Source organism: Macaca fascicularis, chromosome 12 (genome assembly GCF_037993035.2).
Source record: "Macaca fascicularis isolate 582-1 chromosome 12, T2T-MFA8v1.1".
NCBI lineage: Eukaryota > Metazoa > Chordata > Mammalia > Primates > Cercopithecidae > Macaca > Macaca fascicularis.
In genome coordinates this window covers 73,919,588-73,939,827 of record NC_088386.1, presented here as the reverse complement: position 1 = coordinate 73,939,827, position 20,240 = coordinate 73,919,588, and the positions used below count along the sequence as shown (strand labels likewise).

At 40.1% G+C, this 20,240-nt stretch overlaps 1 protein-coding gene across 33 annotated transcripts in view; it reads right to left on the bottom strand.

Moving 5' to 3' along the window:
* OSBPL6 (oxysterol binding protein like 6) overlaps positions 1–20,240 on the bottom strand; it is a 209,150-nt gene that overhangs the window by 29,506 nt on the left and 159,404 nt on the right. For 24 of the 33 annotated variants that reach the window (XM_074009524.1, XM_074009535.1, XM_074009526.1 and 21 more), the window contains one exon: positions 10,273–10,406. In XM_074009524.1, coding sequence (XP_073865625.1) covers positions 10,273–10,406 — 134 coding nt within the window. Of the gene's footprint in view, positions 1–9,465; positions 9,490–10,272; positions 10,407–20,240 lie in introns of all 33 variants that reach the window. The other 9 variants (XM_065525697.2, XM_074009514.1, XM_005573585.5 and 6 more) reach the window with 1 other exon arrangement.

Below are 20,240 nucleotides of genomic sequence, written 5' to 3'. Positions count from 1 at the left end.
ATGCTTTGGTGCCATATAAGTGGGAGGCTATTTGATAGTTTTAATTGCAGAATCACAGTTTTTGTTGTTGTTGTTTGTTTTGAGACAGAGTCTTGCTCTGTCACCCAGGTGGGAGTGCAGTGGCGTGATCTCAGCTCACTGCAACCTCGGCCTCTGGGGTTCAAGTGACTCTCATGCCTTAGCCTCCTAAGTAGCTGGGATTACAAGGGTGCACCACCACATCTGGCTCATTTTTGTATTTTTAGTAGAGATGAAGTTTTGCCATGTTCACCAGGCTGGTCTCAAACTCCGCACCTCAAGTGATCCTCTGGCCTCAGCCTCCCAAAGTGCTGGGATTACAGGCAGGAGTTAGCCTGCCCAGCACAGAATCACAGTCTAACATCTCGCCACTAATGTCAGTAAGAAATGAACTAAGAGGTTTTTTTTTTTTTTTTTTTGAGACGGAGTCTGGCTCTGTCACCCAGGCTGGAGTGCAGAGGAGCGATCTCGGCTCACTGCAAGCTCCGCCTCCGGGGTTCACGCCATTCTCCTGCCTCAGCCTTCCGAGTAGCTGGGACTACAGGCGCCCGCCACCTCGCCCGGCTAGTTTTTTGTATTTTTTAGTAGAGACGGGGTTTCACCGTGTTAGCCAGGATGGTCTCGATCTCCTGACCTCGTGATCCGCCCGTCTCGGCCTCCCAAAGTGCTGGGATTACAGGCTTGAGCCACCGCGCCCGGCCAGAGGTTTTTAAATTAAATATAATTTATTCTTTTTCTTAGATGTGATGTGAAAAATAAAAATTCTGGCCTGGGAGTCAGAAGATCAGGTTCTTTTGATCTCAGGGCTAAGTAGTCTTCACCAAGTTACTTAACCTTTCTGGGGTTGTATTAAATAAACATACAAATTTGATTGAAACACTAAGTTAGAATCCTGCACAGTGCCTCTTGGTTATCATGATGAAGATGAACTAGCATCCAGAATAGTGCAAAAATAATTTGGGTTCGGGGATTTTCTGATGCTTACAATATGGTTCATAGGAATTTCTATACTTCACGGGGCAAATCATCAGTATTTGGCTCTCTGATAAGAGCACACTCAAGGTATTTTTACATTCTATGCAAAGTTTACTTTGGCATTCGTTGGGATGGTCTGGAGAGAGTTTTATCACCTATGTTCTTACTTAATTCTCTTATTGTTGAAACCCTGTTCTCTCTTCCATTGACAGCAAAAAGAGTAGCATGGCAGCAAAAGACAGAAATCCTAAAGTATTTCTTATTAAGATGAAAGCCAGGCATGGTGGCTCATGTCTGTAACCTGAGCACTTTGGGAGACCAAGGCAGATGGATCACTTGAGGTCAGGAGTTCGAGACCAGCCTGGCCAACATGGTGAAACCCCAACTCTACTAATAATACAAAAATTAGCCGGGTGAGGTGGCACACGCCTACAGTCCCAGGTACTCAGGAGGCTAAGGTAGGAGAATCACTTTAACTCTTGAGGTGGAGGTTGCACTGAGCCAAGATTGTGTCACTGCACTTCAGCCTGGGTAATACTGCAAGACTGTGTCTCAAAAAAAAAAAAAAAAAAAAAGTATGTTTTTATTAAGCTGAAGAAAAATAGAAGTACTTTCATTTGTTAAATTTTTTAATGTAAATGTTTTAATGTAAATTTTTTCAAACTTCAAAACCAGTTTTTTAAAAATGATGGCAAATACTCAAAGCCAAAGATCTGCTGTAGTTCACCACTACTGGCAAAGAATTACACTCTCCTGCCAAAATGCTAACACTGTGCCACAACAAAACAGTTTGGTTCCATTTTAACTACATAATGATGCATTTTGCTAGTTCTTATTTTAATCACTTTTAGAATTGAGACAAAAGTAGAAGACTCATCTCTGCTGCTATGATTTGAAGCCAGATGTTAAGCATGTGGAGTTCAAAGCTAAAAGTTTAAAAGACATCATTTTATTAATAATATCTATGCACTGGTAGAAAAGAGTAGCTGTTACATAGCACAGGAAGCATGGAAATCAAGACCATTCCCACTCTGGCAACCCCAGTGGTGAAAAGTGTAAGCCGGCAACTGAGCATGCAACAGCCCCTTCTGCGTATCCTCCTCCTTTTGCCTTGATCGTACAGGCTGTTTATGAAGTTTGCTACAACCAAGTGCCATGAGCTTTCAGGTAGTGCTTAGGTCTACATTTATTATTTCCTGCCCTGAAAATTATTTTTATCTATAATACCATGTTTCTATAATAATATCATGGAAACTTTGGGACAAGCATTGTCAGGGAAATGATGCTCTTCGTGACAACAGAAAGGGCCTAGAAGATGGCAGAAATAAAGTAGGGAATGTACCCAAGAGGAGGGAGCAGTGGCATAAGCAAGGAAAAAGGAGGCAGAGGACCAGTCCCTGGTGCCAGCCAATGAGAAAGAAGAGCTGTGGAGACTTGTCAGCAGTAACATCGCTATTAGTGGCATACAGGACCAAAGGCCTAACAGGGAGGAAGCACCTTGAAGCCAGGAACTGGGCACAGATTCTTCACTCAGCAGGTTTTATGCATATTCTTACCACTTGCTTTACTGAGCTTGGACTGCACTAAAAACTACAATGCATGCTCATTTCCCCACACCTCATGTCCCTTATGCACATTTCAAGTCTAATATATCCAAGAAACGCACAATTCCTTTCCAATGTATAAAATAAGTTACTGTCTTAAAGATTTGAGCCAGAATCAATTACCTAAATTGCCACCTCCTTAGCTACTAACTACCATTCATCAACCCTGGCAGGTAATTCCTAGGTGAAGATTTATCTTAGGCTGGGTGAGACTCTGGCATAAACATTTTACTAAATGGAACTGTGGGTTCTATGAGAAAAACATAGAAGCCTAATGGCTGGAGAAGGATATGAAACATATGGCAAGATGAAATCATCATAAATTTAAACCCTTTAGATAAAAATAAAACTGGTTCAAAAGGAATGAGAAAATGAGCATGGAAACTGTCAAAGCTAGAGCTGTCAAAACCAAATCCTGGGTCTCTCTTTAAAATCACTTGTTTTTTCAATTACGAAAATACCATTAAAGTATATTTGGAAAATGCAAAATATAGACAAAGTTTTAAAAAATGCATCTTACTACCCGACTGTTAGTAGTTTGGCCCATTTCTTTCTAGATTTTTTTCCTCTGTATTTTAAAATATTGTTTAGTGGGTGCACAGTTTACATACTGTATCTGCCCCTTATTCTTTGCACATAAGCAGTTATTTTGTTTCAAACTCTTCACACACATAATTTTAATAGTTGCATTAGCAAGTATTTCCTACTATTGGACACTTATGCTGTTACTGATTTTTACTAGTACAAATAATACTGCCATGAATATGTGCATCATTGTTTTCTAAATTTCAGCTTTAATAGACATATCAGCCATGGACCTACAGGGTAAAAGGGTAAAAACGTTTTAAGGCTTTTAATAAATATTGCCAAATTATGTTCAAAATGACGACAATTTAAAGTTTAAAGAAGATATCAGGATTCTATAAAGAGTATCTTCACATACAACAAATTTGGCCGAGTCTCAGGGAACTATGAAATCCAGGAATAAACAAATACATTTGCAACTTTTATTTCATCACAGAATAATTATTTGGGTATGTGAAATGCTGTGGACAGGGAGGATGACAGATATGATTGGGATTTTAGATTATGCTACTATATAGTATGTTAAGCAATTTTTTTGCTTCAATTCTCATATTTACTACATTTCACTGATTCTAAGATGCACATATCCCCCCATATTCACCGCCTCTGAAGCACTGTGTCAGTTCAATTGACAGTGTTTTTTTTTCCCTTTCTCAGTAATGCACAAAATGATGATGCATGTAACAACTGATGGCATCTTGATTTAATAAAATACAGTGATTCTAGCTGGAATAGATGGGTCACATTCCGTTATTCACATTTATATGAGCCCAACTCTCACTGCATTTAACACAAGCTGTGCAGAATTTCTGGGGCCAGGAATCAAACTAGTAACAGTGATAAAGTGGAATGTATTGAAGATAGGCTCAAGATGAGTTGGATTTTTATTATTATGGTAATCTGGGGTGCTGAGGTTGCCTTAGTCTTATTATAGACTATTTCATTTTGGTGTTCAGGGTACTGCATTAAACAAGACATAAGCTGGGTGCAGTGGTTCATGCCTATAATCCCAGGACTTCGGGAGTCCGAGGTGGGAGGATCACTTGAGGACAGGAGTTCGAGACCAGCCTGGGCAACATGGTGAAATCCCATCTCTACTAAAAATACAAAAAATTAGCCGGACGTGGTGGCACATGCCTGTAATACCAGCTAGTTGGGAAACTGTGGCAAGAGAATCACTTGAACCCGGGAGGCGGAGGTTGCAGTGAGCTAAGACTGAGTCACTGTACCCCAAACAGGGCAACAGAGCAAGACTCTGCCTCTAAAAAACAAACAAAAAAAGATATGAAATTATAGCTGATGTGAAATAAAGTCATTTATAAGGGATGGATGCCACATAAAATGTCCTGTCCCACAGGCTTGGGTCCAACATCTAGGCTCCCTCTCAAGTGTGAAAGTTTAAGTTTCATGGGGGTTAAATAACAGAATTACATATGTTTTTGTGTACATATAGATCGGGGAAGTAATATTACTTTATTTATTTTTATTTTTTTGAGACAGAGTCTTGCTGTGTCGCCCAGGCTGGAGTGCAATGGCACGATCTTGGCTCACTGCAACCTCCGCCTCCTGGGATCAAGCAATTCTCCTGCCTCAGCCTCCCAAGTAGCTGGGATTACAGGCACCTGCTACCACACCCAGCGAATTTTTTGTATTTTTAGTAGAGATGGGGTTTCACCATGTTGGCCAGGCTGGTCGAAGTAATATTACTTTAGAAGAGCAATTCATTAGACTGCCCAGCCTCGCAAATTGTTGTTTGCTCAAGGCAGGTAACAATTTATGCTAAGCATGTTGTAAAAATGCTAATTTCAAGTATTTTATCTGCTATATGCCTTCGAAAAAGATGATAAAATTTGCTGAGTTTGATATACTTAAAGCCTTGTTGAAATGCAGCACTTTAATCATAGACATACATCAAATAGGATTTATGTCAAATAGGACATAAAGGCGGATCACGAGGTCAGGAGATCAAGACCAGCCTGGCTAACAAGGTGAAACCCCGTCTCTACTAAAAAATACAAAAAACTAGCCGGGCGTGGTGGCGGGCGCCTATAGTCCCCGCTACTCGGGAGGCGGAAGCAGAATGGCGTGAACCCGGCGGGCGGAGCTTGCAGTTAGCTGAGATCCGGACACTGCACTCCAGCCTGGGTGACAGAGGAAGACTCCATCTCAAAAAAAAAAAAATTTTTTTTCGACTACTAAATAAGTTTGTTTGTTTGCTTTAGAGACAGGATCTTACTCTGTTGCCCAGGCTGGAGTGCAGTGGTGGTATCATGGCTCACTATAATCTTGAACTCCTGGGTGCAAGGAATTCTCCTGCCTCCACCTCCCAAAGAATTAGGATTATAGGCCGGGCGCGGTGGCTCAAGCCTGTAATCCCAGCACTTTGGGAGGCCGAGACGGGCGGATCACGAGGTCAGGAGATCGAGACCATCCTGGCGAACACGGTGAAACCCCGTCTCTACTAAAAAATACAAAAAACTAGCCGGGTGAGATGGCGGGCGCCTGTAATCCCAGTTACTCGGGAGGCTGAGGCAGGAGAATGGCGTAAACCCCGGAGGCGGAGCTTGCAGTGAGCTGAGATCCGGCCACTGCACTCCAGCCTGGGCGACAGAGCGAGACTCCGTCTCAAAAAAAAAAAAAAAAAAAAAAAAAAAAGAATTAGGATTATAGGCATAAGCCACTGTGTTTGGCCTAAAGGTGTTATTTAAATTCAGTCTCTCTCCCTCCTCCTCTCTCTGAGGGACACCTGGCTTTTTTTCTGGACCCCAGTAAAATATCTGGGAGTTTAACTGATGACATTTGAATACGGACCAAACATGTCTTTAGGCTGCCTATAATGACACTATAATGTGAAGTTATAGTAATTCAAAAACATACTCAGAACAGGGAGAGCAATGGTCTCAATGTACTCAAGCTAATTAGTACTTGATCAATCTTAAGCGCTACATTAAAAGAGGGACAGCGAGAACAGAGTTGGCCAACCAGGAGGGCTGATCAGTTGCTTTCCACCCTCACTATTTTCTTATCTGCTGGCCCTTTTTTCTCAAGATATAAAGATGCTGAGACTGCCAAATTCCAGGGCTGATGGTCAGTCTATATATTAGTTGCTACTACATTGGATTCTGTTAACCTTTTCCTTCCTGAGACTATTGAAACTCCCCTTGGTCTCAATGGTCATCACTTCTAAATCCTCTGGCTGCTTCCCCGAGTCTCCATCAACGGCTTCTCTTTCTTGGCCTGTCTTATTTTATTTTATTTTATTTTATTTTGCGACAGAGTCTTGCTCTGTTGCCCAGGCTGGAGTGATCTCGGCTCACTGCAACCTCTGCCTCCTGGGTTCAAGCAATTCTCCTGCCTCAGCCTTCCAAGTAGCTGGGACTACAGGCATGTGCCATCAAGCCTGTCTAATTTTTACATTTTGTAGAGATGGGGTTTCGTCATGTGGGCCAGGCTGGTTTCAAACTCCTGACCTCAGGTGATTCACCAGCCTTGGCCTCCTAAAGTGCTGGGATTAAGGTGCGAGCCACCGCACCCGGCCACTTGGCCTGTTTTTTTTTTTTTTTTTTTTTTTTTCTTTTTGAGATGGAGTTTCGCTCTCTCCTTGCTCAGGCTGGAGTGCAATGGCGCGATTTCAGCTCATTGCAACCTCCGCCGCCCAGGTTCAAGTGATTCTCCTGCCTCAATCTCCCAAATAGTTAGGATTACAGGAGCCCACCACCACGCCCAATTAATGTTTGTATTTTCAGTAGAGATGGAGTTTCGCCTGTTGGCCAGGCTGGTCTCGAACTCCTGACTTCATGATCCACCCGTCTCGGCCTCCCAAAGTGCTGGGATTACAGGCGTGAGCCACCACGCCTGGCCGGCCTGTTGTTTAAATGTTAATGTTCTCTATAGCAGCAGGAGCACAACTGACCCTTTTATTCTGACTGCAATGCAATTCGTCAACATCTATAACTGCCCTGATACGCAGGGGCATCCATCTTCCTCTTAATGGCTTTCCCTGGACCCTTCTCATGTTATGGATAGGTGGAACACTCAGTTGACATTAACTGGTCTTCCAAATCGTTATTCTGAAAGTATCGTGAATCAGAAAGATCAAAATAATGGTTGAGTAAACATTCAAATGTCATCCTGTAAACATATAAAATACATTCTTGTCCCCCTAAGTGTTGCAATGGTTCCTTCAGATGTATTTAGTGATGGAGGCTTAGAGATAGAAGTCAAGCTTTATTAAGAAAAACAAGAAAATGCATTTGTTTCTTGCTTGCCTGCTTGCTTGCTTTTATTTGCTTGTAGATGAAACAGAGAATGGTAAATAGAGATCTCGGGTCGGGCTTCAGGTGAAATTAGAAATAATTATAAAGAGAAATCTTACAACAGTTATGCATTTGTTCATTCCCTTATTCATTGTATTCCATTCAGGTGACTATATGCTAGGTATTATGCAAGGTACAGAACACCACGGTAAAAGTAGCCCTGGCCATGTTCCCAGCAAGCTCATGATCTGATTCATGAGATGAGCAGGAAACAGTGAAATGGAGCACGCCGTAGTACATTCACAGCAGTACATGGTGGTGCAGATTTCCAGGGCTCTGTTTGCTCAGAGGAATGGGAGATCCCTGAGCTGAGAGCAGAGCCACAGATCAGGCTTCTCGGAGGAATCACACCTTCAACCTGGCCTGAATAGACAGCAACCGCTCACAAGGAAGGGCCCAATGCTAATATGACAAAAGTAAAATAAAGCAAAATTTGATCAACTGTGCTTCCTCGGGGTTAAAATATTTCCCTCTCTTGTCAAAACGTATTTATTTGCATCTAAAGGTAGAGCCTCAATAGATTTTTGTTGGATTGTTTGTTATTGTTATTTATTTTTACAAAAAAATCTCAATTTTAGCCTTGAAAGATGTGAAAATAATTTGGAACTATTAAGTTTCAAATAGACCATTACAGCCTATCCAATAGATAATTCAGTGTTTACAGTTGTGTGTCATCCCAGCATTTTGGTGATGTTCACATTCCCGTGTGTGTCCATGCCCTCCCCTCGGGGTAGTCGCACCCCCACTGGCCATCTATTCCCATCACCTCTAAATGTGGACTCCTTTTTGGAAACCACAGCAGCCTTTGCTTAAGGTATTTAAGTCTACTGACAGTTCACTCCTTTCTAACAAATTGCTATTCATGGTTAGGCCATGGGAGAGATGTCTGGAGAATGGCAGGTAGTTCGTAGTGGAAGAAGTATGAGATGAACAAGGAAGAATTACTCTTAAGAGTAGCTGATTAAGTAGGCAAGAACCAGCTCATCAGGGACTACACAAAGGGTTTTGGATTTATCCTGTCAGTGAAGGGAGGGCTTAACAATTTTAACTGGTAAATGATAATGCCAGAAATTAGAATTATTATGGCATATTTCTGCATATTAGAAAGATTACTCTGGTACAGTATGGAGGGTAGGTGGAATTGGGAGGCAAGACTAGTTTGACAGATTCTTATGGTATTTGAGATAATTTGAGAATAGCTTGTACACTTGAGATAATATTCCTAAACTGAGGAAGTGCCATGCCAGCATTGGTAGAAGGAGGGAATACATTTAAAAGACACCCAGGAGGGAGAATCAGAATGGCTTGGAGATCAGCAGAATATTAGAAAGGGACAAGAACACAAAATCAAGACAGTCCAGGGTTTTTACTTGGATAACTGGGTATGTGAAAGTTATTTTCCCCAAGGTGGGACTATAAGAGGAGCTGGTTTGCTTTAGGTATATGATGATAGATTTCTGTGGAGATTGAGGTGTCTGTGGGGCATTTTACAGGCAATTAGATATTTATGTCTAGAGCGCCTGTAGTCCCAGCTACTCGGGGGGCTGAGGCAGGAGAATGGCGTAGACCCGGGAGGCGGAGCTTGCAGTGAGCTGAGATCCGGCCATAGCACTCCAGCCTGGGCGACAGAGCGAGACTCCGTCTCCAAAAATAAATAAATAAATAAATAAAATGTTCTTCTAAATAAAGCCCTCTGCAGACTGGCAGAATCATAGCGGATTTTCACGCTCATGCTCCTGAGACCCCTGGCTTTGTACTGGAAGCAGCATATGCCCCTCAGCTGACAGTGTTTTATGGATAATGCAGAAAGTGTGGCCCAGATAACAACATCCATGACATGAAACTTAACACTCAAAATACGCTGACAGTTCAGGGACATAAAACATGGTGACACGGTGTAAGTCTACTTTTTAGGGACTGAGGGAAACTGTTCAAGCAGGATCTGCTCCACACGGAGAACCACTTACCCAGGATTTGCTTGCTCCTTCACTCTGATCCAAGGCACCAGGAAGCGAATAATATTTTATATAAACACCGAGTTCTCACAAAATCACATTACAACATTGAATTCTCAAAGGAGTTAAGGTCAGTGCATTTATAGACTAAAGAAAATACTTCTAAGGAACTACTCAGTTGAAAAAAGCATAAGCACAGCTCTAAAGGATTTTTATCAGAAATTTCAACTTTGATATAGATACATAGGGGTTTGATTAGTATTAATAAGATCAACTCTATAATATATATTGAAATATAAAAGGCTAGTTCAGGGAGCATAACTTAGGAAGAAAACCTCAAGAGTGCAAATCAGAAAAGAAAAAAATGGGTGACAGTAATCAGTAATTTTCAACAGATTAAGATGTAAGTGGGAAAAATACTAAGTGTGGAAGATCTAGTACCTTTTAAATAAATATTTACTATTGGACTGAATATATCCTGGAACACATTTCAGATGTATAGGTCAAATAAATGCATGATTCTTTTTTTAAAATCAGGGGCTACCTTATAAATGACCTTAGAGAAGCATTAAGTGTTCAACTGGCCAAAATTACCATTATATGCTTACAAACAAGTTTGATTTATTTTCACTCTTACCTTGACATTTTGGGGAAGAAAAGTAATACACTCTAATACCGACACTGCAGTCTTTTGGGGGAATTTCTGCGAACTGTACTATCCCCATGACTAGCCACCTCCCTGCCAGCTCCCCATCTTTTGATCTTTCGTCTTACAGGGTAGGGAGTGTGTCACGTACATGCAAACACACTCTCGTCTACCTGAGACAGTGACTGTCGGAGCCGTGCCATCTGCGTGCTGTGGCCTTTACTGTGATCCTGCTCAGAAACCATCTGCTTCAGCTTCTCCTTCTCTATAGCTATGCTATTAAACGCAGACTTCAAAAGAGAATGCACTGGGTGGGGAGAAAAGTGAGAAAAAACTGTCAGATATGTGCAGAAAGAAAACACAATATAAATTTCTCCAGACTTTCACTCACAAATAGACATTTTCTGGAAAGGCTATGTAATGGTCTAATTAAAAATTAGCCTTCAAAAGGAATCTTTATCAGAATATCTATACTCCACACAAGTATTACAATGGCAATTGATCAGAGTGAAAAATTTGGTTTTTATACCAGACCAACAAAAATTTGGAAGTAGTATGTAAAATATCAAGACCAATGCAAAGTATCAATATTTAGAAATTAATTTATAATCCCTAGAAAGAATAGGGAACAAGTTTACTTGCCATATTTGATTATCATATTTGAGCAGTTCTGTGTAGCATAAAGTCTCACGTAAATCATTTAGAATTATCCAAAAACCATTTTCTAAAGGACGCACCCAAAAAGAGCATTTTATGCATTCTGCCAACATAAAACAGCTGGCTGATCAAGAAGTTTTGACCGGTTCTCTTGGAGGTAAGAAATGATATGCTGTTAAGAATAGCACTTGCATTACTTTCTCAGACAGGAATATCTTGTTGTTAAAGTGCTTTGATTTAAAAGCAACAATAAAAACAACACCCCCTCCCCATTTGGTACATACCTAACAAATTAGCATTGGTAAAATCTGAGGCAGTCTTCAATCATGAACTACAAAAAGGTTGACTTTCCAACATCTATTTTTATAACAGAGTTCCTATAATATGCAAAGTATTCTAAAATAGGTATTTCCTTATTTGAGAAAGGTATTTATAAAAGTGGAAATTTTTAGTGTAAAATAGAGTGGCTGAATTACAGGGGGAAAATGGCAGGATCACAAGGGATTCACGATCTACTGCTATGGCAATTGGCAGGATCGCTTCCTTTTTGAAGGCTGAATAATATTCCATTGTGTATGTGTATACCACAGTTTCTTTACCATTTGTCCACTGACAGATGCAATGAACATGTGAGTGCAGATAACTTTACAACAGGGTGATTTCATTTCCTGTGGATATATGCCTAGAAGAGGGACTGCTGGGTCATATAGTAGTTCTATTTTTAATTCTTTTAAGAATCTCTGTACTGTTTTCCAGTGTACATGGTTGCACCAATGTACATTCCCAACAACAGCGTACAAAGGTTTCCTTTTCTCCACACCCTTGCCAACACTTGTCTTGTCTTTTTAATAGCTATCCTATCAGGTGTGAGGTGGTGGTGCATAGTGGTTTTGATTTGCATTTCCCTAATGATTAGTGATGCTAATGTACTTGTTGGTCATTCTTATGTCATCTTTGGAGAAGTATCTACTCAGATGCTTTGCTCATTTTAAAATCAGGTTATATGTTTTCTTTTAAAGAAACATTTCTATTTATTTAATTTTTATGAGACAAGGTCTCACTCTGTTGTCTATTGTGGAGTACAGTGGCCTGATCATAGCTCACTGTAACCTCTAACTCCTGGGCTTAAGTGATCCTCCCACCTCAGCCTCTCGAGTAGCTAGGACTACAGGCACACATTACCATGCCTGGCTAATTTTTTAATTTTATTTTTTGTAGAGATGGAGTCTCACTATGTTGCTCACGCTTGTCTCGAACTCCTGGCCTCAAGTAAAGGTTATATGTTTTCTTCCTATTGAGTTGTATGAGTTCTTTATACATCCTGGATATTAACCCCTTATCTGATACATGGTTTGCAAATATTTTTTCCCATTCTGTAGGTTATCTTTTTATTTTGTTGATTGTTTTCTTTGCTGTGCAGAAGCTTATTTTTAAAAATTTACACAACAAGGTTTTTAATTTGAAATTTTCCATTTATTTAGTTTTGATTTTTTAGCCTGAATTTTTGGTGTTATATCTAAGAAATCCGTTGCCAAGAACAATGTCAAGGAGCTTCTGCTCTATGTTTTCTTCTAGGAGTTTTACAGTTTCAGGTCTTACATTTAGGTCTTTTATCTATTTTGAGTTCCCTTTTGTGTATGGTGTAAGATAAGGGTCCAATTTCATTCTTTTGCATGTGGAAATCTGGTTTTCTCAGCATCTTTCATTGAATAAATTATCCTTTTCTCATTGTGTCTTTTTGGTGCCTTTTTTGAAAATTAGTTGATCATATATGTTTGGATTTCTCTTGAGGCTCTCTTTTCTGTTCCAGTGGTCAATGTATCTGCTTTTAAGCCAATACCCTACTATTTTGATTACTATAGCTTTCTAATATAATTTTAAATCAGAAAGCATGATGTTTTCAACTTTGTTTTTTTCCCCCCAGGTTGCTCTGGTTATCAAATTCTTTTGTGGTTCTATGTGAATTTTATCTATTTTCATATTTTTAATTTATTATACTTTAAATTCTAGGGTACATGGCACAACATGCAGGTTTGATACATAGGTATACATGTGCCATGTTGGTTTGCTGCACCCATCGACTCATTATTTACATTAGGTATTTCTCCTAATGCTATCTCTCCCCCCGCCCCTGACCCCTGGACAGGACCCAGTGTGTGACGTTCCTTGCCCTGTGTCCAAGTGTTCTCATTGTTCAAATCCCACCTATGAGTAAGAACATGTGGTGTTTGGTTCTCTGTCTTTGTGATAGTTTGCTGAGAATGATGGTTTCCAGCTTCATCCATGTCCCTGCAAAGGACATGGACTTATCCTTTTTTATGGCTGCATAGTATTCCATGGTGTATATGTGCCACATTTTCTTAATCTAGTTTATCACTGGTGGACATTTGGGTTGGTTCCAAGTCTTTGCTATTGTTAATAGTGCCACAATAAACATACACGTGCATGTGCCTTTATAGTAGCATGATTTATAATCCTTTGGGTATATACCCAGTAATGGGATCACTGGGTCAAATGGTATTTCTAGTTTTAGATCCTTGAAGAGTCACCACATGGTTTTCCACAATGGCTGAACTAATTTACACTCCCACCAGCAGTGTAAAAGCGTTCCTATTTCTCCACATCCTCTCCAGCATCTCTTGTTTCCTGACTTTTTAATGATCGTCATTCTAACTGTCATGAGATGGTATCTCATTGTAGTTTTGATTTGCATTTCTCTGATGACCAGTGATGATGAGCATTTTTTCATGTGTCAGTTGGCTGCATAAATGTCTTCTTTTGAGAAGTGTCTGTTCATATCCTTCACCCACTTTTTGATGGGATTTTTTTTCTTGTAAATTTGTTTGAGTTCTTTGTAGATTCTGGATATTAGGCCTTTGTCAGATGAGTAGATTGTAAACATTTTCTCCCATTCTGTAAGTTGCCTGTTCACTCTGATGGTAGGTTCTTTTGCTGTGCAGAAGCTCTTTAGTTTAATTAGATCCCATTTGTCTATTTTGGCTTTTGTTCCCATTGCTTTTGGTGTTTTAGTCAGGAAGTCCTTGCCCATGTCTATGTCCTGAATAGTATTGCTAAGGTTTTCTTCTAGGGTTTTTATGGTTTTAGGTCTAACATTTGAGTTTTTAATTCAGCTTGAATTAATTTTTGTATAAGGTGTGAGGAAGGGATCAAGTTTCAGCTTTCTACATATGGCTAGCCAGTTTTCCCAGCACCATTTATTAAATAGGGAATCCTTTCCCCATTTCTTGTTTTTGTTAGGTTTGTCAAAGATCAGATGGTTGTAGATGTGTGGTGTTATTTCTGAGGCCTCTGTTCTGTTCCATTGGTCTATGTATCTGTTTTGGTACCAGTACCATGCTGTTTTGGTTACTGTAGCCTTGTAGTATAGTTTGAAGTCAGGTAGCATGATGCCTCCAGCTTTGTTCTTTTTACTTAGGATTGTCTTGGCAATGAGGGCTCTTTTTTGGTTCCATACGAACTTTAAAGTAGTTTTTTCCAATTCTGTGAAGAGAGTCATTGGTAGCTTGATGGGGATGGCATTGAATCTATAAATTACCTTTGGCAGTATGGCCATTTTCACTATATTGATTCTTCCTATCCATGAGCATGGAATGTTCTTCCATTTGTTTGTGTCGTCTTTCATTTCATTGTGCAGTGGTTTGTAGTTCTCCTTGAAGAGGTCCTTCACATCCCCTTGTAAGTTGTATTCCTAGGTATTTTGCTCTCTTTGTAGCAATTGTGAAAGGGAGTTCATTCATAATTTGGCTCTCTGTTTGTCTATTATTGGTGTATAGGAATGCTTGTGATTTTTGCACATTGATTTTGTATCCTGAGACTTTGCTGAAGTTGCTTATCAGCTTAAGGAGATTTGGGGCTGAGGCGATGGGGTTTTCTAAATATACAATCATGTCATCTGCAAACAGGGACAATTTGACTCCCTCTTTTCCTAACTGAATACCCTTTATTTATTTCTCTTGCCTGATTGCCATGGCCAGAACTTCCAACACTATGTTGAATAGGAGTGGTGAGAGAGGGCATTCTTGTCTTGTGCCAGTTTTCAAAGGGAATGCTTCCAGTTTTTGCCCATTCAGTATGATATTGGCTGTGGGTTTGTCATAAATAGCTCTTATTATTTTGAGATATGTTCCATTGATACCTAGTTTATTGAGAGATTTTAGCATGAAGGGCTGTTGAATTTCGTTGAAAGCCTTTTCTGCATCTATTGAGATAATCATGTGGTTTTTGTCATTGGTTCTGTTTATGTAATAGATTACGTTTATTGATTTGTGTATGTTGAACCAGCATTGCATCCCAGGGATGAAGCCAACTTGATCATGGTGGATAAGCTTTTTCATGTGCTACTGGATTTGGTTGGCCAGTATTTTATTGAGGATTTTCGCATCGATGTTTATCAGGGATATTGGTCTAAAATTCTCTTTTTTTGTTGTGTCTCTGCCAGACTTTGGTATCAGGATGATGCTGGCCTCATAAAATGAGTTCGGGAGGATTCCCTCTTTTTCTATTGATTGGAGTATTTTCAGAAGGAATGGTACCAGCTCCTCCTTGTACCTCTGGTAGAATTTGGCTATGAATCCATCTGGTCCTGTACTTTTTTTTGGTTGGTAGGCTATTAATTATTGCTTCAATTTCAGAGCCTGTTATTGGTCTATTCAGAGATTCAACTTCTTCCCAGTTTAGTCTTGGGAGGGTGTATGTGTCCAGGAATTTATCAATTTCTTCTAGATTTTCTAGTTTATTTGCGTAGAGGTGTTTCTAGTATTCTCTGATGGTAGTTTGTATTTCTGTGGGGTTGGTGGTGATATCCCCTTTATCATTTTTTTATTGCATCTATGTGATTCTTCTCTCTTTTCTAATTTATTAGTCTTGCTAGTGGTCTCTCAATTTTGTTGATCTGTTAAAAAAAAAAAAAAAAAAAAAAACCAGCTCCTGGATTCATTAATTTTTTGGAGGGTTTTTTTGTGTCTCTATCTCTTTCAGTTCTGCTCTGCTCTTAGTTATTTCGTGCCTTCTTTCCTGCTTTCTCTTGTGGGCATTTAGTGGTATAAATTTCCGTCTACACACTGCTTTAAATGTGTCCCAGAGATTCTGGTACGTCGTGTTTTTGTTCTCATTGGTTTCAAAGAATGTCTTTATTTCTGCCTTCATTTTGTTAATTACCCAGTAGTCATTAAGAAGCAGGTTGTTCAGTTTCCATGTAGTTGTGCAGTATTGAGTGAGTTTCTTAATCCTGAGTCCTAATTTGATTGCATTGTGGTCTCAGAGACAGTCTGTTGTGATTTCTGTTCTTTTACATTTGTTGAGGAGTGCTTTACTTACAATTATGTGGTCAATTTTAGAATAAGTGTGATGTGGTGCTGAGAAGAATGTACATTCTGTTAATTTGGGGTGGAGAGTTCTGTAGATGTCTATTAGGTTTGCTTGGTACGGAGCTGAGTTGAAGTCCTGGATATCCTTGTTAACCTTCTGTCTCATTGATCTGACTAATATTGACAGTGGGGTGTTAAGTCTCCCATTATTATTGTGTGGGAGTCTAAGTCTCCTTGTAGGTCTCTAAGGACTTGCCTTGTGAACCTGGGTGCTCCTGTATTGGGTACATATATATTTAGGATAGTTAGCTCTTCTTGTTGAATTAATTCCTTTACCATTATTTAGTGGCCTTCTTTGTCTCTTTTGATCTTTGTTGGTTTAAAGCCTGTTTTATCAGAGACTAGGATTGCAACCTCTGCTTTTTTTGCTTTCCATTTGCTTGGTAGATCTTCCTCCATCCCTTTACTTTGAGCCTATGTGTATCTCTGCACGTGAGATGGGTCTCCTGAATACATACTGATGGATCTTGACTCTTTATCCAATTTGCCAGTCTATGTCTTTTAATTGGGGCATTTAGTCCATTTACATTTAAGGTTAATATTGTTATGTGTGAATTTAATCCTGTCATTATGATGTTTGCTCGTTATTTTGCCCATTAACTGATGCAGTTTCTTCATAGCATTGATGATGGTCTTTACAATTTGGCATGTTTTTGCAGTGGCCAGTACTGGTTGTTTCTTTCCACGTTTAGTGCTTACAATTTGGCATGTTTTTGCAGTGGCCAGTACCAGTTGTTTCTTTCCATGTTTAGTGCTTCCTTCAAGAGCTCTTGCAAGGCAGGCCTGGTGTTGACAAAATCTCTCAGCATTTGCTTGTCTGTAAGGGATTTTATTTCTCCTTCACTTATGAAGCTTAGTTTGGCTGGATATGAAATTCTGGGTTGAAAATTCTTTTCTTTAAGAATCTTGAATATTGGCCCCTACTCTCTTCTGGTTTGTAGGGTTTCTGCTGAGAGATCCACTGTTAGCCTGATGGGATTCTCTTTGTGGGTAACCGGACCTTTCTCTCTGGCTGTGCTTAACATTTTTTCCTTCATTTCAACCTTGGTGAATCTGACAATTACTTGTCTTGGGGTTACTCTTCTCGAGGAGTATCTTTGTGGTGTTCTCTGTATTTCCTGAATTTGAATGTTGGCCTGACTTGCTAGGTTGGGGAAGTTCTCCTGGATAATATCCTGAAGAGTATTTTCCAGCTTGGTTCCATTACTCCGTCACTTTCAGGTACACTTATCAAGTGTAGATTTGGTCTTTTCACATAGTCCCATATTTCTTGGAGACTTTGTTCGTTTCTTTTCACTCTTTTTTCTCTAACCTTGTCTTCTTGCTTTATTTCATTAATTTGATCTTCAATCACTGATACCCTTTCTTCCACTTGATTGAATTGGCTATTGAAGCTTGTGCATGTGTCACGAAGTTCTCGTGCCATGGTTTTCAGCTCCATCAGGTCATTTAAGGTCTTCTCTACACTATTTATTCTAGTTAGCCATTCATCTAACCTTTTTTCAAGGTTTTTAGCTTCCTTGTGATGGGTTAGAACATGCTCCTTTAGCTTGGAGAAGTTTGTTATTACTGACCTTCTAAAGCCTACTTATGCCAACTCATAAAAGTCATTCTCTGTCTAGCTTTGTTCCATTGCTGGCAAGGAGTTGTGATCCTTTGGAGGAGAAGAGGTGCTCTGGCTGTTAGAATTTTCAGCTTTTCTGCTATGGTTTCTCCCCATCTTTGTGGTTTTATCCACCTTTGGTCTTTGATGTTGGTGACCTACAAACAGGGTTTTGGTGTAGATGACCCTTTTGTTGATGTTGATGCTATTCCTTTCTGTTTGTTAGTTTTCCTTCTAACAGTCAGGTTCCTCAGCTTCTGGTCTGTTGGAGTTTGCTGGAGGTGCACTCCAGACCATTTGACTGGGTATCAACAGTGGAGGCTGCAGAACAGCAAATATTGCTGCCTGATCCTTCCTCTGGAAGCTTCATCCCAGAGAGGCACCCACCTATATGAGGTGTCTGTTGGCCCCTACTGGGAGGTGTTTCCCAGTTAGGCTACATGGGGGTCAGGGACCCACTTGAGGAGGCAGTCTGTCTGTTCTCAGAGTTCAAACGCCATGCTGGGAGAGCCACTGCTCTCTTCGGAACTGTCAGACAGGGAAGTTTAAGTCTCCAGAAGTTGTCTGCTGCCTTTTACTTAGCTATGTCCTGCCCACAGAGGTGGAGTCTATAGAGGGAGTAGGCCTTGCTGAGCTGCGGTGGACTCTGCCCAGTTCGAGCTTCCTGGCTGCTTTGTTTACCCACTCAAGCCTCAGCAATGGTGGACGCCCCTCCCCCAGCCAGGCTGCCGCTTCACAGTTCGATCTCAGACTGCTGTGCTAGCAGTGAGCGAGGCTTTGTGGGTGTGGGACCCACCAAGCCAGGCATGGGAGAGAATCTCCTTGTCTGCCGGTTGCCAAGACCTTGGGAAAAGCGCAGTATTTGGGTGGGAGTGTCCCGTTTTTCCAGGTACAGTCTGTCATGCCTTCCCTTGGCTAGGAAAGGGAAATCCCCTGACCCCTTGCATTTCCCGGGAGAGGTGATGCCCTGCCCTGCTTTGGCTCACCCTTCGTGGGCTGCACCCACTGTCCAACCAGTCCCAGTGAGATGAACCAGATACCTCAGTTGGAAATGCAGAAATCACCCATTTTCTGTGTTGATCACGCTGGGAGCTGCAGACTGGAGTTGTTCCTATTCTGCCATCTTGGAATGGAGTGCCCATGTGAATTTTATTGTTGTTTTTCCTATATCTTGGAAGAGTGTCATTAGCATTTTGATAGGAATTATATTGAATCTGTATATTTCTTTAGGTAGTATGAACTTTTTTTAGCTGTTATTTTAGGTTTAGAGGTAACAGGTGAAGGTTTGTTACATAGGTAAACATGTGTCATGTGGGTTCATTGTACAGATTATTTCACTACTCAAGTATTAAGCCCAGTACCCAATAGTTATCTTCTCTGTTCCTCTCCCTCCTCCCACCCTCCACCCTCAAATAGGCTCCAGTGTTTTTTGCTTGTGTTTCTTCTTTGTGTTCATAAGTTGTTGTCATTTAGCCCCCACTTGTAGTGAGAACACGTGGTATTTGGTTTTCTATTCCTGCATTAGTTTGCTGAGGATAATAACCTCTAGCTCTATCCATTTTCCTGCAAAACACATGATCTTGTTCTTTTTTATGGCTGCAAGTATGAACATTCTAACAACATAACTTTTTGATCCATGAGCATGAAATATCTTTTGTTTATTTGTGTCCTCTTTAATTTCTTTCATCATTTTTTTTTATAGTTCTCAGTGTACAGGTTTTTCAACTCCTTGGTTAAATTTATTCCTAAGTATTTTATTTTGTCATAAATAGGATTGATCTTGATTTCTTTTTCAGCTATGTTGTTATTCATGTATAGAATAACAGGGTTTTGTATGTTCATTGTATATCCTGCAACTTTAATGAATTCATTCATTAGCTCTAACAGTTTCTTGGTGGCATCTTTGGGCTTTTCTAAACATAGGATCATGTCATCTGCAAATAGAGATCATTTTACTTTTTCCTTTCTGATTTGGATACCTTTTATTTCTTTTTGTTGTCTAATTGCTCTTGATAGTACTTCCAGTACCATGTTGAATAAAAGCAGGAGGAGTGGGCCACCTTGCCTTGTACCAGATCTTAGAGGAAAAGCTTTCCATTTCTCCCCACTAAGTGATGTTAGCTGTGTGTTTTTCATAAACAGCCTTTATTATAATCTGTTGAGAAACTTTCCTTCTATACTTAAACCATTAAGAGTTATTTTTAATCAAGAAAGGGTATTGAACTTTGACATATGCTTTTTCTGCAAATGACATGATTATGTGGTTTTTTTCTTTCAGTTGGTTAATGTGATGTATCATTCAACAGAAGCTTTAAAACTCTGTTAATACTTGGGTTTCCTAGAAGCTTCAGAATTGCAACCAAATACACAAAGTTTTCCTGGGCCTGCCTTCCAAAGTACCATCTTCCCTTAGCAGCTGTGCCATACTCATATATTCAACTCCCGCATTTGTGGTCACACTCTACCTTTTGCACCTCCTTCCCCAAAGTAGAAG